This window comes from Silurus aristotelis (genome assembly GCF_946808225.1).
Source record: "Silurus aristotelis genome assembly, chromosome: 7".
Taxonomy (NCBI): Eukaryota; Metazoa; Chordata; class Actinopteri; order Siluriformes; family Siluridae; genus Silurus; species Silurus aristotelis.
The window spans coordinates 9,486,534-9,502,939 of NC_139580.1; the positions used below are offsets into that span (position 1 = coordinate 9,486,534).

Here is a 16,406-nt window from a genome sequence, read left to right on the forward strand (position 1 = left end):
TCGTATTAGCTTTACATTAAAAAAATCTCACAACACAGGTTCTCATGTGGTAAATGCCACTAGTCGCCTCGGTATGAAAACAATGACAGTTTGAGCATTTAAAAAAAAGGCATTTTATTGCCTTTATTGGTATTTTTGTTTGCCTGTTTTTCTCTAAGTGAATGATTTAGACTCATAAAGCTCACCACCCACGTATACTAGTGATTACAGTTACTGGAGATATTGAGGATCTACTACACCATGCTCATCGTAGATTTTGTGCAATTAAACTAGGTGTCTAATCTAGGTAACTAGGTGTCTGGTTTTTATATAGTATCGTGACACTGCTAACATGAAGTCCGTCTCAATTATTTATTTATTTATTTATATTTACTGGGCATTGCTTACTATCTTTACTGCACAATTCACATGAGACATACCTCCTAATTTGCAGAAGCAAAACAATGCATAAAAGGCATTTCTTAAAGCCAAAGGGATGCTTAATAGGTAAATAAAATTGAAACACTTTTCAATTTACAGCACTAAAGTACACAGCGACGAAATTAACACATTCCCAGGACACAGATGTTTTAAAATGAAGCTTTCAAATAAAAACATTTTATAAACAAGAATCTATATTTAGGATTTTTCATTCATTCATGAATTCATTCATCACCTTCAGATTAATCAGGATTATGCTGGATCTGGATCTTATCCCTGGAATACTGTTAGTGAATGGGACTTCCGACTATTTGTTCAAAAGCAATTCACTTTCATACAGCATGTTTTTGGAACTAAACTGGAGGAAACTGGGGAATCTGGTTAAAACCCACACAGACATGTGGAGAATATGCAAAACTTCATGTAGACAGTATCTCTGGAGTTTAGAGGATGTATGCTTTTTACAATACAAACCTTTAACCAATGTACATGTAAGTTTAAGCACAAATATAAAAATGGTGATAACAGTAAAACTGTACTGATGTATACAGTATACATATGCCTGGGACTTTTTTAGCCTGGTTGCTTATCCCAAGTCATGTTTTGGCCATCTGTTTATTACCATTTTTATTTTACTATGAATATGAATTCCCCTCTGTTCACTCTGTTTGCCTTTGGTCCGACCTCTGCTGCAGTTCTGGGTATCTGAAATAAAGAGTATATATATTCTGTATATAAATCCTACCAAACTTTTACCGAGCATGTAAGATGAGTTGTTAGCGTACAAGTCTATTTATACCTCTATTGCTAGATTTTTTAGGTCATTTCAAGGTCAAAAAGGCCTCATATGTATAAATCCATATTCATCAGACTGACACACTTTTGGGTGTAGAAAAGTAAAAGCCTCTCGTTTTCTGTTGAAATACGGCGACACTGCAGAATCTCCTGAATATAAATAGTCATGTCTAAAAACGGTGTTGGTGATGCATGTATCTTTCGGCACGTTGAAAACTTAAAGCGCTGAAAACCGTGGAAGAAAACTGTATTGCAAATTGCAGCTCTGCAACCCCGCAGAAGAACCATGAAGCAGAGAAAAAGCTGCAGATCAACTTTAGTCTGGTTTTTAACAGATCCAAATACTGTCAGAATTGAGAGAGAGAGAGAGAGAGAGAGAGAGAGAGAGAGAGAGAGAGAGAGAGAGAGAGAGAGAGAGAGAGAGAGAGAGAGATTGAGAGAGAGAAAGAGAGAGAGAGAAAGAGAAAGAGAAAGAGATAGAAAGCGTGATTTTTTGGTTAGGTGCTGTTTTCCAATCCAGTGCATTTCTTGCTTCTTGATAAAAATAAACCAAATTGTCTAGTCGCTTGTTTCGTTTACGCCTAAAATCGAATTGAAAGATGTGCTGTTTCCAAATGCAATGTCTGTTGCACATTAGAACATCATGGAGATACGCAGCCAGTCAACATAAAAACAATTGCATTTAAACTCACTTCATTTAATAAATCATTGCACATTCACAATAAGGGATTCGTCATATACCCCCGAGGCAAAACCAGATCAGATACAATACAAATAATAATCTGGACAAAAATGTTCACGACGAGAAAACAATCTAGCAAATCTGTGCTGCTCTATTGTTTTAGATACATTTTCATTTAGATGTGATGGTTTATTTATTTATTTTTTCCCTAAACGTCAGCGTCAGCAAATAATGCAGGGCATAATAATATATAGCACTAGTCCATAGGAGGTGAGGCAATTACTCTATATTGCAATTGTAATGCCTGTAAAGCATGCACTGGGAACAGGGAATGTTGGTGATAAGCAAAATAAATTCTCAAAAGGGGAGAGCTTTGTTTTAAACATCCAATCCATCCACAAGTCTAACACCAAATTATTTTGTGCTTTTTTTTTTCTTTTCTCCGCGTTCACCCATTAAATCCTGTGCTCAAGACTACAAGAGAAGTGTCTGATTCGTGCAGTGCTCTGCGTGCGCTGCTAACATGTCGATTCGTGCTCATTTAATGCATGTCCAACCCATTCTACGGTGTTCTTTAAAAGGCTGGTTCATTTAGACACTGTGAAATTGATTTGCAGCTCAAGTAATTGTGCTTTGTAACAGAACCTGTGCAAGTCGCCCAAGGTTAACTGCATCTTTTGTGTGCATTATGCGACTTACTCAAAGATTAGAACGAGAAATTGTGCTCAAGTGAAGTGCAAATCAAAGTGAGATCTTAAGCACTGATAGGTAGATTGTGTTTCCTTCATTCTCCTTTCACCATCGTTCTTTCTTTCCCTTCGTTCATGCTTCACAGGTGATACTTCCTCAAGAGATCAGACTGCCACGTGTTCTTCCTGTCCGGGAAACGTTCAGGAATCCGAATGCGTCTGAAGTCCTGGATGCATTTCTGCAGCTCCTGCTCTGGCGTGAGCTTCTCCTTAGTGGGTTTCCTCTTGGACGGGGTCATGTGGTCACGGGGGCCTGTGGTGCGAGTGCGCAAAAGCTCCGTCCTCCGACGCGTCTCTGTCTGCATCGCTTGGGCCGGGCCTTTCTTTACAGTACGCTCCAGAGTCTGGATGTGGTGGTGTTGCTGGGAGATGGGACGAGCGATCACTGTCTCCTGTGGAGAACTGGCCTCTGATTGGGTCTCGGAACAGGAAGTGGACAGTTCGTTGAAGGACGTGCCACTCTCACCCTCTCGCTCACTCTTCTGGCTCTTGCAACAGCACTCACAATGAGAGGATGACCAAGCTGATGGTCCACCTGGAAAGCACACAGAAAAAAACAAAACGCTCTGGAGCAATCAAAGAGACGTTGGTTTGAGATATATCAGCAAATCAAGTCTATAATTACTGCATGGATATTATTAGCAAATCAAAGCCCATGAGGTGCAGATTTAGTGTTGTCTTGCAGAGGGCTCGTTCATAAGCGGATGTGTGCAACTCTATAACAAAGGTCACCGTGGTCAGGCAAAACACTGAAAGGTTTTATGACACCATTAGCAGACACTTACATTCCAGCTGGCGATGATGCATTTCATTACTGCTCGTTTCTGCCTTAATGGTGCACCATTCAAAATTCAGCATTTATCCTCTGACGAATAAATCTCATAAAACCCACGCCATTGACATTCAGCCAAACACATCAGCATGCAAACAGGGCGGTTAAACCAATCACTTAGCATTGAAAGGTTGCACCACACGTCTGACCTTATCAGTGACATTATATTGTGGGGAATCAAAGTTTAAATCACACTTTGAACTTTAATAGGATTGATTTTGTTTTGTGTTTTCTGGATAAAAGCTTAGGTCCATCTCAAAGAGTCTGAAGCTCGTCACTGCTAAGGGGGTCGCATCAGACACCTTTCGTGTTCTTCTCAACTGGTGTGTATGAGTGCGGAATAAACCTACAAACAGACGAGAAGCGATCCCTAATAGCAAAACACCAAATTCATTAATTTAGACTTTAATTTACTTAAAAGCCTTTTTGCCCCCAATGCTGATGAAGAACATATATATTTTTGTTTCACTCCGTGGCCTGATTTAGCCTATGGTTTCCATTAAACATTTTCCCAGCAAGATATAATGATTCTCAAAAGTCCGACGTGTTACACACATTAAGGATTCAATAAGCATTTAGTCAGTTGGATTATTGAATCTTTGAAATATTTGGCAGCGCTTTCTTGTTTCCTAGCAGACAGCATAAAGCTCAGGATCATTACGCACGATCAGATTTCAGATCCATTAAGTTCATTTAATGATTCTTAGAAATTAGATTATTGTCACGTCACCATCAGAATTCTGTAGTACTCTTTCAGCTTCCTACTTATGTTGTAGCATCGTCCATTGAGACGGTACACTTTTATTGCCTGAGCATTATTTTAATGCATACAATAATATTTTGTCGACTTATTAGATCTAGGGAGATTTCTATTCCGAGATTTTCCACTCACTGAACACATTAGACTCAAGTTGATGGTATTTATAGGCTACTTGTTTGGGAGTGTTTGAGGTCTGGAATAATTCCAGACAGTGTTTAATAACTAGAGAGCTATAAGAGAAATATGATAGCACATTTGATAATGGTAGGTTGCAACTTCCAACAATTTAAGAACATTTAACAGACCTCCTGGCTATAGTTTAGGGACCCCTTGTTTTTGTTAGGTTGTCCTACAGTGTGAGAAAGCAAATAAAATCATTACTGACTTATTACAATGCCTCGGATTACTTACACATTGGGAAAATGGGCTCTTGTGATGGCTAACATTTCTAACGTTCTAAAAATGGGCTATTTGTTCTGCTGTGCCACACAGAACCACAAAACAAAATAAGGTGTCCAATGGAATAATTTTAAGGGTGTATCTTGTGATACAAAACCATTTGAAAATGGCCGAAGCACAAACCACATTCTAATAACAGCACGATTCGATTTGTAGTATGGCTATCTCTAAAGCCATAACATATCCAGACGTCATACGCACACGCACAAAAAAGTGTGTGAACACACACTATATACATATATATATATATATATATATATATATATATATATATATATATATATATATATATATATATATATATATATATATATATATATATATATATATACAGTATATGGTGTGTGTGTGTGTGTGTGTGTGTGTGTGTGTGTGTGTGTGTGTGTGTGTGTGTGTGTGCTCTGCCCTTTTCTGGTTCACCCCTCATGAGTCCTCACTGAGTTTTAAAGAACACAAAGACCTTATCTCCTAGATAGAAGCTCAATAAAATAAATCTGATACACTCTCTCCAGGGGATTTTTTGTTTTCTCCTTTTCATGTTTCTGGGTTTGTCTCCCATTACACCGTGGCTGTGTCCTGTTACCAGTGCTGTGGCCTCGAAGATTATCTGCTGATTTGGCCCACAATTCATCAGTTGTCCTGTCGGAGCTCATAATAACCCAAGTTCAATCAAAAAGCATTGGAGTGTTGGATGGGGCAGTGCTCTCTTGGTACCGAGTGCAATAATGAGCTGAAAGACAGCTGTGTGATTGCCCAGGGCTGGAAAGAGTAGAAAGAGTAGAGGGAGAGGTAGAATCAGCTTCCTAATGGCTAATCTATAAGAGCAAGTGCAAAGGAAGCTGTGGAGCAATTTCACTTTGCAGAAATTAGATCAGCCTCCATTCCCTTCAATCTTTTACTATCTCCCTCGCTCACTACATACGTGTGAAGCCAGATGCTCTCAAACTTACTGAGTGGAGCGGTCTGCAGGAAAAGAACTCGGGCTTTGCGCATTGTTTCCGAGCAGTTGACGCAGCCCATAAGGGATTTCCAGTCTAGGACACAAGCCAAGCCCAGCGAAAATGATCATAAAACTTTCATTCTGCAGCGGGAAAATGAGCGCTGCATTGAACGACTTGACAATTCAGGCCTCTGCGAATAACTGGAGTACAGCAGAGTCTTCCTAGAGTCCTTTCATCCCCTCCCCACCCCAAGTGCGTCTTTTCCCAAAACCATTCACATACATCTCATACTGATAACAGAGTCTTTCTGCACCATATGCTGACAGCTGTGCATTTTTTCGCTGACTGCTATGCATCACATTATAGCTTCTAATATTGTTTCATTTACTATTTTATTAAATATGGAGGTTATTGTATCCTCCCAGGTACAATAAAAACTAGAACTTGGGTAATAACCGGGTAATCTAAAATATGCTTTCATACTGCAAATATACGGATTATCTAAACATGCTGTCATTCAGCAAATATTTAGGGGAGCTTCCTGGGTGTGTATGTTGAAAGTGCATTTATAGAATCAAGAGACTGCTGCAATATTTGAAAGTCCAATAATTGATTACATTCACTTTGTGTATTATGATGAGCTCTCTCTCTCTCTCTCTGTGTGTTTTGCTGACTCTTTGTCTCTCTCTGACTCAGCTCCGATCATATTGCAAACCCATTAGACCACGAGTTTGTCTCTGGGCCTAATTTAGTTCCCATATGCGAGCATTCAGAGGAATCAGTTAAAAGGCTGATGAGATGCATTAGGCAGAGAGATTGAGCTCAGACATTCGTGATGTAAATCACAACGTATTTGTTCTTATTCACAGCCCACCAACTCCAACTCCACCTCCACCTCTCTTTTATTCTTTCGGCATCCTCATGCACGCAAGCTGCTCTTAATGCCTCAAACACATTCGAACACAGAGCTGCATAAACACCTTGCTGAGATGAAAAAGCTCTCTTTATGTGGCACATAAAATCACTACAAAGAAGCTGGGTCTGTGTTTCTACTTCAAAACACATCAATGATATTCAGTCTAAATGGTAATGTTTAACCAGGACGGTAACTAATTAATGAACTGCAGGCAGAGAGGCGATATTCAAATATATAACGCCTTCTCATGTACAAATATAAATAAACTCAAATAGATGCAATAAAAATAAAAACAACAAAATACCTAAAATCATTGCGACTTTGAAGAATGCTTCTGCCCATTTGATACAATGCCATTGGCAGAAATATGGCACTGAATGTGAAATGTTTCCGATCAGCACTCTCACATGAATTGGTCATATATTACTAATATACTTTCGCAGCATTTGACAGATGGCCTTATCCGGAGCAATTTACATTTCTATCACTTACACAATGGAGAAGTTGAGGTTTAAGGGCCTTACTCAAGGGCCCTTCTGAAGTCCCACATCTGAGCTACTTCTACCTAATATAGTTCAGGGCCATAATCCTGACAGCTGTGATGTCGCAAATCTCTTAAAAGCATGTTTCTTGATTTTTATAACTATTTATTATGTATGTTATTACTATATGAAAAACTAGAGTGCAAACACAATAAAAAAACATTATTAAAAGTAAAATATGATATTTAAAAATATATAAAGTTTCATATTCAGGAATGACATGGTAGGGGTTCATTTCTATCCCTCAAGTACAGATATTTATTTTTCCTATAACAGTGCATAGTAATTGCTTTAATTCTTGTACATACTGTATATAAGTAGTAGTTAAAAACAGTAATAATAATTATTACATAATAAATATTTTTACAGAGTCAATCAAGTTCTATTTTTAACTACTGCTTATTTTTATCTGATTTTTTTTATTTATTTACAAAAATACCAGTAACAGGATGATCAATTATGAATCTCTCAAAAGGGGCTTTAGTTACTGGAAAAGCCCCTGCAATCAGATTAGAGGTGCTTGGTGATCGTTGTGGGATTATATTTGAATAAATGGAAATAGAGAATAGACAGGATGCAATTTGAAAACAAAAAAAAAATGTTTTAGACTTTGTCTTTGTCACTGGCTGCCATTTTGGTAAGGTCAGGATTCGACTGTATTGAAGAGCATTCTTTCTGAAAGCTGCCCACTCAGATCTTTGAACAATAAGATTTGTATTTTGTTGATTGAAAGTAGTTTTAAAGTAGAGAGACATTTTAGCATGAAGATGCTTCCATTAGAAAAACCTTCACAATGCAGTTGTTAGGAAGCCATTCCTATATTGTTCATTCAAGATTCAAGATTCTAGATTTTATTTGTCACAAACATAGTTCAACTTGCATTGAAATTGTAAACCTGATCAGCTGCTCAGAAAATTGAATAAATTGAATAAAATGAACTATAAATATATACTAACAACTGCATTGTGAAGGTTTTCTCATGGAAGCATCTTCATAGTAAACTAAGTGTTTTAATCTGAATTAGAATTGAAAACAAAGATAAAACACTAGATTCTATAAAAAAAAAGGAAATTTTCATAAGAATATCAGTATTCACCAGGCCAGTATTTATTTTAATATCTATAAATGTTTTCAAATTCGTTTAACTCTTTCTTTCCTATAAATGTTTGAGATTTAATGGGGCACCTTATCATTAAATTTCCAACTTTCAACATTCAACCACCTAATTCACCTCCTCAGTTGCAAAAAGCTGACTGCTTTCAGTATGACTTTAAACAGCTCACTTGGTATGGATCGTATATCTTCTCCTCCATACTGCCTTCATTCAGAGGCTATTAGCAGGAAGAAGAAAATAAAATCAATCAGACGATTACGACCCACTGGCTGATTAAAGAGACTTTTAGAATGCCAGCTACGAGTATAAGGTTGCTTTATATTCACAAAAGCCACAATACCAGACTGCATTTAGGTGTTGCATCTCTTTAAGTTTGTTCATTACCTAACATCAACCTCTGGCAAATCAATATAAACATGATCAAATGACCATGAGTAACGCATTCATCTGGGATTGTAGTCAAAACAAGCTGGCAGAAACTTGTCCTTCCTGGCATTCATGTAATTGCCATCTGGATTTTTGTAAAAAAGTGAAACTACATTTAGTCCACTTTTTGTCTCTATTTGCTCTTATAATAAATTTTAACCTCTCCTGGGAAGATGTTCCAAGATTTTGGAGTGTGCTTGCGGAGATTTGTGCTCATTCAGCCACAAGGGTGTGAGTAAAACCAGGCACTGACCTAGGGTGGAGAGGCCTGGGGTGCAGTCAGCGTTCCAATTCATCCCAAAGGTGTTTAATAGGGTTAACTTAAGAGTGTTATAGTAGACCACTAAAGATCAAACCATATAAACCAGACCTGGGCGTGAGGCCAATCATAAATTACAGGGATGCACCGAAAATTTTCGCCCGAAATACCTAAATCACCGAAACAACACAGCAGAAACACAATTGTAATGACGCAAAAAAAAAGCGCAGCAGCACACGGTTATCTGGATAAGAGCCATCATGTCTGCGGTGTGGACTTATTTCAATATTTCGGAGAAAATCCCACAGATAGCGATTTGCAAAACATGCAATGCTGAAATTAGCAAAATTTCACTGCAAAGAGTTTCTCCACGTCGGGTTTAATTTATCACCTGCAATCCAAACATCCCGAATGCCATTCTAAATATGAGAAGAACGCGGTGCAGAAAAGTAAAGTCAATCCGAGCATGCGCACTCCGTCTGTAGAGGACGTTTTTGAAAAGGCAAGAAAGTTTTCCAGTGATGGTGCCAAGGCAAAATGCATAACAAAAAAAAATTATGGATTTCATTGCCTTAGATCAGTGGTCGCCAGTGGATCGATGGATTGATCTTTAAAACATTCCCTGTGGATCCTGAAAATAATAATTATTATAATATAATATTATTTATTACACGGCTCTTCTTAATGCTGTAGATTAGAACGTTCCTTTCACTTGAATGGGCTTTCAAACGTTCGCCAGTCAATTATTTTCGTTTAACAGACCGTTGCTAATAATAATTGACCGCTGCCTGTCTGTCAATACTAAAAATAGTAACAAATAAATAACAATAATTTATAATAATAAATAAAAAACTTTTGTAATTGATTTATTCTTTGAACTGCAATGCATTGACTTTAGTGAGGTTAGTACACACTCATAGCCATAAATGCAATGGTTCTAATAATTGACAATATTTTCTTTCGGTGTTTCGGTTTTGGCCTTGGTTTCCTCATTTTTGGTTTTTGGTTTCGGAAAAGAATATGTCGTAGGTGTGGCCCTCTGACACAATTCAGGTTTCTCATGTGGCCCCTTGTAAAAATAAATTGCCCACCCCTGATATAAACCATATCTTTATGGAGCTCGCTCTGTGAACAGGGGCACTGTCATGCTGGAACAGGTTTGGGTCTACTAGTTCAAGTAAAGGGAACATGTAATGCTACTGCATCCAAAAATGTTCTATACAATTTTGTGTCTTCAACCTTGTAGTAACAGTTTGGGGAAGAACTACATAATGCTGAAAAAGTCAGGTGTCCCAATACTTTTTAGCATATAGTGTATATTGCTTAGAAACTACAATGTCTCTCTCCTTTAAAACTACTTTCAATCAACAAAATACAACTCAAAGATCAAAGATCTGAGTGGGCAGCTTTCCGAAAGAATGCTCTTTATTACAGTCGACTCCTGACCTTACCAAAATGGCAGCCAGTGACAAAGACAAAGTCTAAAAATATATATTTTTTTTTGTTTTTAAATTGTATCCTGTCTATTCTCTTTTTCCATTTATTTAAATATAATCCCACAACGATCACCAAGCACCTCTAATCTGATTGCAGGGGCTTTTCCAGTAACTAAAGCCTCCTGCCCTGTGCCTTTTGAGAAATTCTAAATTGATAATCTTGTTACTGGTATTTGGTTACTTCCCAGCTATGAGGGGAATAACATCCAGATCACACCAGCTCAACCTAAAAACAGTATTAGAGATGATCGAATATCCACAGCCCTCCCTAGATGTGGCTTCTGGCTTTCATTTCTGACAGGTCTACCAATCACGCCAGTCACAACGCTGCAGGCGTTTATGGAGCACAGCGAGTTTCTTCAGCCTAGGTCACACACACACACACACACACACACACACACACACACACACACACACACACACACACACACACACACACACACACACACTGGGTCTCTTTGCCTCTGTCTCCCCCCTGCAGGGAGAACACCCTGCCAATAACAACCATCAATTTTACTCAGATATAAATAGACGTTCTCCTTTCTGTGCTCTGCAGCTTTGATCCAGAGTGCTTTCAGAAAAAAACAAAGCAACAATATATTACAGAAGCAACCAGTTCAAACTGCATGCTCTTATTCATTATATATTTTTTTTTTATTAGTATTAATCGGTTTTTAAATTGCCATAATTATTACAATTATTACACCATAAATTAAACTCTTAATAACATTATTTTCACTTTCAGTGTGATTTTAAAGAAGTATAATCTAAACATTTTTCCAGTGAGTCTAAACCCCTGCCCAGGATTCATCACTTTGTTCCTGACAGGCTACAGGAAGATATGGCATTACATAACCTCTATAGCCAGGGTTTCCCTACAGTTTTGCACATTATATATCATACTGCAGTATATCATAACCACAGCTGAATTAAAAAAATATAAATAAAAGCAAAGTTATTACAATTATAAATGTATGGAGTAACATGATGAAATCTTTCGTGGACCAACAATGTGTTGATATGTCCAGCATACTAACACTGTATTTACTACCCCACTTGTGATCAATTTATATGAGAATAAATATTACAGGTACTGCATTGTTTATACAGGTAATCCTCTACTTACGATGGAGAAATGTTGCCACGACCCAATCGTGCTAAGTCCAAAATATTGTAAGTCGAAAATGGTACAACTTCATGCTGATTTATAATTTTAATTTCCTGCTCTAAACTGATGGCTTTCCTCTTCTTTTTTTACTACCAGCAGGAGACATACTTGGCGCTTGGAAGACATGCTTTTATCACAAAAATTGCTGTTTGAAACAGAAAAAATACACACTGAGACTTTACTCCATCGACCGCTAGCGAGAGTGGGGCTCCTAACAGGGTGAGAGATACACTCATCCCAGCTGTGCTTTCAACGTATTGTTCATCGTACACTGCTGCCTTTTGTGCAAAATTTAAAATATTTGTACAATTTTGTCGTATCGTCATCGTAAAATCGAAAAATACTCAATCCAGCTGATAGACAGGTGTTCAAATACTTATTTGCAGCTGTATCATACAAATAAATAGTAAAAAAAATAATACATTGTGATTTCTGGATTTTTTTTTTTAGATTATGTCTCTCACAGTGGACATGCACCTCCGATGACAATTTCAGACCCCTCCATGATTTCTAAGTGGGAGAACTTGCAAAATAGCAGTGTGTTCAAATACTTATTTTCCTCACTGTTTTATCCAAGGCATCTGCTGGGGGCCTAGAGCCTTTCCCCTGCTAATACATAATTCCTAAAACATAAGATACATAAGTCCTGAACTCTTCACTATTTGCATGGTTTTGGTTTACATAACATTATATCTGGTTAATATTTAACATGTTGGCCTGATTAGGATAGTATTTCATCAATGCCTGGTTCACTGATTGCACCCCCTTTCTTCTCCCAAACATCATATTTAAATAGTCGTACTGTGCAGTAGCCTACATTTCTATTTTCACTAGATACAGTGCATCCACTCTGAGTCTGAGCTCAAAGAATCCAAATGGGTAAAGTTCAAACGTTGAAAAATTACATTCACGAGAGATTTTAAGTTTCTAATTGGCTCAGTCTGAAAGCAGACTTCAAAACATGAATTCTGTAACCCAAGCCTGAATTCTAAGCCTAGGCATGGCCCAGTTTCCTGAAAACAAAACCAGAGTAATACAATAGAGAGAACGCTCATGATACTCTCCCTACAATATTTTTTTTTGCACTAGACAATAATGGATTTAGGAAACCAAGCCCAGATTTCTAGAACGGCCCTGGCGTGTTCCTGTTTTAGAAGACGGTGGAGAGGAGTTCCACTGTCGCGTGGAGAAAAAAAAGAAGCAACATGATGCAAGCAGCGCAGACAGCTAATGGTTTCAGGACACTAAAAGCTGGGTTGTTGAAAACAGCTTTGATGGATCTTGGCTGCGTGCGCTGTTCGACGCATAGCCAACAATCTGCAGATCAAATCAGCTCAAACATGCACACTGATACTGTATGCAATTAGCTTTTCTGTGCATGTGTTTCGCTTTCCACAGTTCGCACAGGTTATCCTTAAATTCCTGTCTCATTATTCATGTGTTTGTTTTTTTAAAACACATTAATTCCTGGTAAGGTATGCAATTACAAGTGAAGAATGTAAGTACGAAAGCTTAGAGTGTTATGATAAACCTGCCTACAGCAATGCTATTCTTTATCGTCAGGTTAGTGCCAAAATTAGGCCAGTCTGTCCTTGGAGAAGGAGGTGCACCACTGATAACTCTCACGCTTACCGAAACAGAAACCCTACTGCAGCGAGCGTTGAGGTCCACCATGACCCCCGAGTAGCATCGTGATCACAATTCAGGCTGTTCAGCATATTGATAGGATGAATTTTAAAGAGTGATTCAAATTACAGCCTTCTGTTCCTTCAATCATATTTCTAATCAAGTGTAATAATATGAAAAGAACCATTGACAAGGTTTTAAAAAAGAAGGCGGACAAAAAGATCCAGTCGGTTCGGGCTTAATAAGCACTCATTGTCCTAGTAGAAAGACCAGTCTCTCCTGACATTTTCCCCTCTGTGATCATTTCATAATGATTATAAGAATTGTGACCATCTCTTGGGAATGAATATGACCAGCACAGGGACAGATTTGAGAGTTCAGATTGTCACCTAATAGTCGCGACACTTCGCAAAATGCTGATGAAGTGTAATAGGACATCCAGGCTGACGAGACAGCCTGCAGAGCTGCGGTCATCATCATAATAAATTCTAAGAAGAGATAGAATGCTTGACACTCTGCAATCAAGGAACAATATGAAGACAGTGAAGTGGATAGAGGAAGCACATTGGCACTCTAATATAAGAAATTGAGGAAATGAATTCTTTCTAGTAGTCAGGTCTAACCTTTCTAAACCCTTTGTAAGGTTTTACCTTACAAGCCATGGATATATCCTCTTTTACCGTAGTAATTTGCCAGCAATGAAAAGTTAAAGCTTTTAACTCATTATTTAGCATGATTAATAATTTTCGAAGATTATTGCCATGCAAAACTGGTTGAATGCATTTGATAAAAATCTTTTTGGTAGGTATTTTATATATAGTTTGTTATATAAGATTAATTTATTTGAATAGATTTTATTAATAATAATATTAAATAATAATAATAATAATAAAGCTGTTGGTGTCACTTTGGCGCCATTTTATGATTCCTTATTTTAGCATTATTTTCTAATTTTCATCAAAACTCATCCTGGTCTATTTATTACAATAACCTATTTTATTATATGAGTTAAATGGCATGCAAAAAACACACTCATCCAGAAATGTTCACAAAAGATGTCTCACACTGTGATGTGTATGTGACTGTGATTGTATGTTACTATGGTTACAGTTGTTTCTAAGGTAGCACATTAGTATACAACAGTGGGTAAATTGACTGGAACTACCTACCTAATATAAAGTATTGAATGCGGACAGTAACAGTGAGGACTGCAGATATAGTGATGAGAATTACAGCTACAATTTTCGAGTTTAACTGAACATCCATCATTACATGATTGTCAGAAACACTTTGTCTAAATCGATGACTAAATACAGCATGAGGTAACAACCAAAGTAAGAATCTTTGTTTTTTTACCCACACCTGCCAGTGAAATCACGGATGATTACACAGATGAGACTAAAACGATCCAATCACTTCTGAGTTGTTGAAAAACATAAGGTAATTCAGACTGGTATTTTCTAAGAGGAGGGAGAAAAACACAGACGTGGCCAGTCTGGATAAAAAAAGCACAGAGTTGCACCTGCAAATGATGTAATTACGCCAGTGATGCATTTCACTTCCACCAGAATCGGGTTTTTGATGTTAGAAGTAAGTTTGCTGGCTTCAAATGGGTGACACCAAAAAACCTGTACCAGTGCTGATAACAACAATTACACAACTACACAACTGTAGTAGCTGTAGTAAGTCATATTTGGTGCAAAAGTGATGCAAGCTGGGATTGTTTAATTTCATATTTTTACTCTTACCTCAGAATTCATCATCCTGCAGAATTTAGAACGTAAAGCAGGACTAGGTTAAGGCCATCAATTAACACAGACAGATAAAACCTACCTTTATATGATAGACATATGAAACTTTCTTTTCTTTCTTTTAAAGATTCTCCCTGACTGTGTTGAAAGATCGTCTCTAGGTTACGTATGTAACCCTAGTTCCCTGCATCGGAACGCTTTGGGAACGCGACTGCGTTGTCCATGCTCTGAGTTATGAGTCTAATCAGTCAAAATTGAAGACAGGCTGTCATGACATCACGACCAGGGAGTATAAAGCGCACCTGGAGAGAAGACTGCTTCTGCTTCTGTAACCATGAAGGAAGCGCTTAAGGGTACCAGAGGTGTGGCTAGAGATGCAGCATCTCGGTACCTCAGGGAACTAGGGTTACATACTTAACCTAGAGAAGTTCCCTTTCAGGAACTCGAGCTGCGTCGGTACGCTTTGGGAACGAGAGTCCAAAAACACCACACTGACCAGTTCTTAACTAGTGTGAATGAGCACAACTGAGTCAAAAGACAGAGGTGTCAGGAGTGGCACAGAGGTCACGGTTGTAAAACCTGGTAAAGGTGAGTGTAGCATCACAGAGCAGCGTCACAGAGGTCTTGGAGGGACACTCCAGAGGACCAAGCCTTAGACTCTGGGCTCAACTCTGGGTTGAGTGAGCTCTGACCCCGAATGGAATGGGGAGACCAGAGGACCCGTAAAAAGATGCTATAGCGTCAATAACCCACCTGCTGAGCGTCTGCTTATGAGCAGGAAGGCCTCTCCTCGGAGGGCCGTAGCAGATGAAAAGTTGTTCCCATTTTTTAGAGGGACTCGTACGGTGGACATAAAAGTCCAGTGCTCGGACCAGGCACAGACAGTTCAACCTCTCCTGGTCTGGGACCTGACAGGTCGTGGGACAACCGAGGACGTAACCCGCTCTAGGGTGCAGGAAAGCACCGGTAATGCCTGGAGTAAACGAAAAAGGGGGCCACAGAGAGGGCCTTTAAATCACCTAAGAAAGCAAAAGCATTCTTGATGGACAAGTACCTCTACAAAGTCTCGGCCAAAGGCTCGAAGGGGGGCTCGGATAGAGCCTTCAACACTATGGCCAGGTCCCATCCAGGCACTCTGGAATTTTCCATGGATGCTGTTCAAGGAGGGTCACCAGATCTATGAATCACAGACGGCCCGGCCACCGCGGAGCTACCAGGAGTGGTGATGGGGAGAAAGGTGTAAAGACACAGCCTCGGCCATGCTTGCACCATAGCATCTAGTCCTAATGAGGCTGATGAATATAGAGAGAACCCAAATCTGCTCCACCACCTGAGGGTGGAGGCGCCACTCCCCGGGCTTGGACCCCTGTCTCAACAGGGTGTCTGCTGCCTAGTTCAAGCGGCCAAGGATATAAGCTGCTCTTAAGAAGAGGAGCTTCCCCTGGGCCCACAAGAGGATCTGGCACACAA

General features: G+C 38.8%; 1 protein-coding gene across 1 annotated transcript in view; it reads right to left on the reverse strand.

The window, feature by feature from the left end:
• Positions 1 to 1,891: 1,891 nt before the first annotated feature.
• Positions 1,892 to 16,406, reverse strand: part of kctd16a (potassium channel tetramerization domain containing 16a) — a 29,438-nt gene continuing 14,923 nt past the window's right edge. Inside the window, exon 2 of the mRNA XM_083547132.1 lies at positions 1,892 to 3,181. Coding sequence (XP_083403258.1) covers positions 2,727 to 3,181 — 455 coding nt within the window. The 3' untranslated portion in view covers positions 1,892 to 2,726. The remainder of the gene's footprint in view (positions 3,182 to 16,406) is intronic.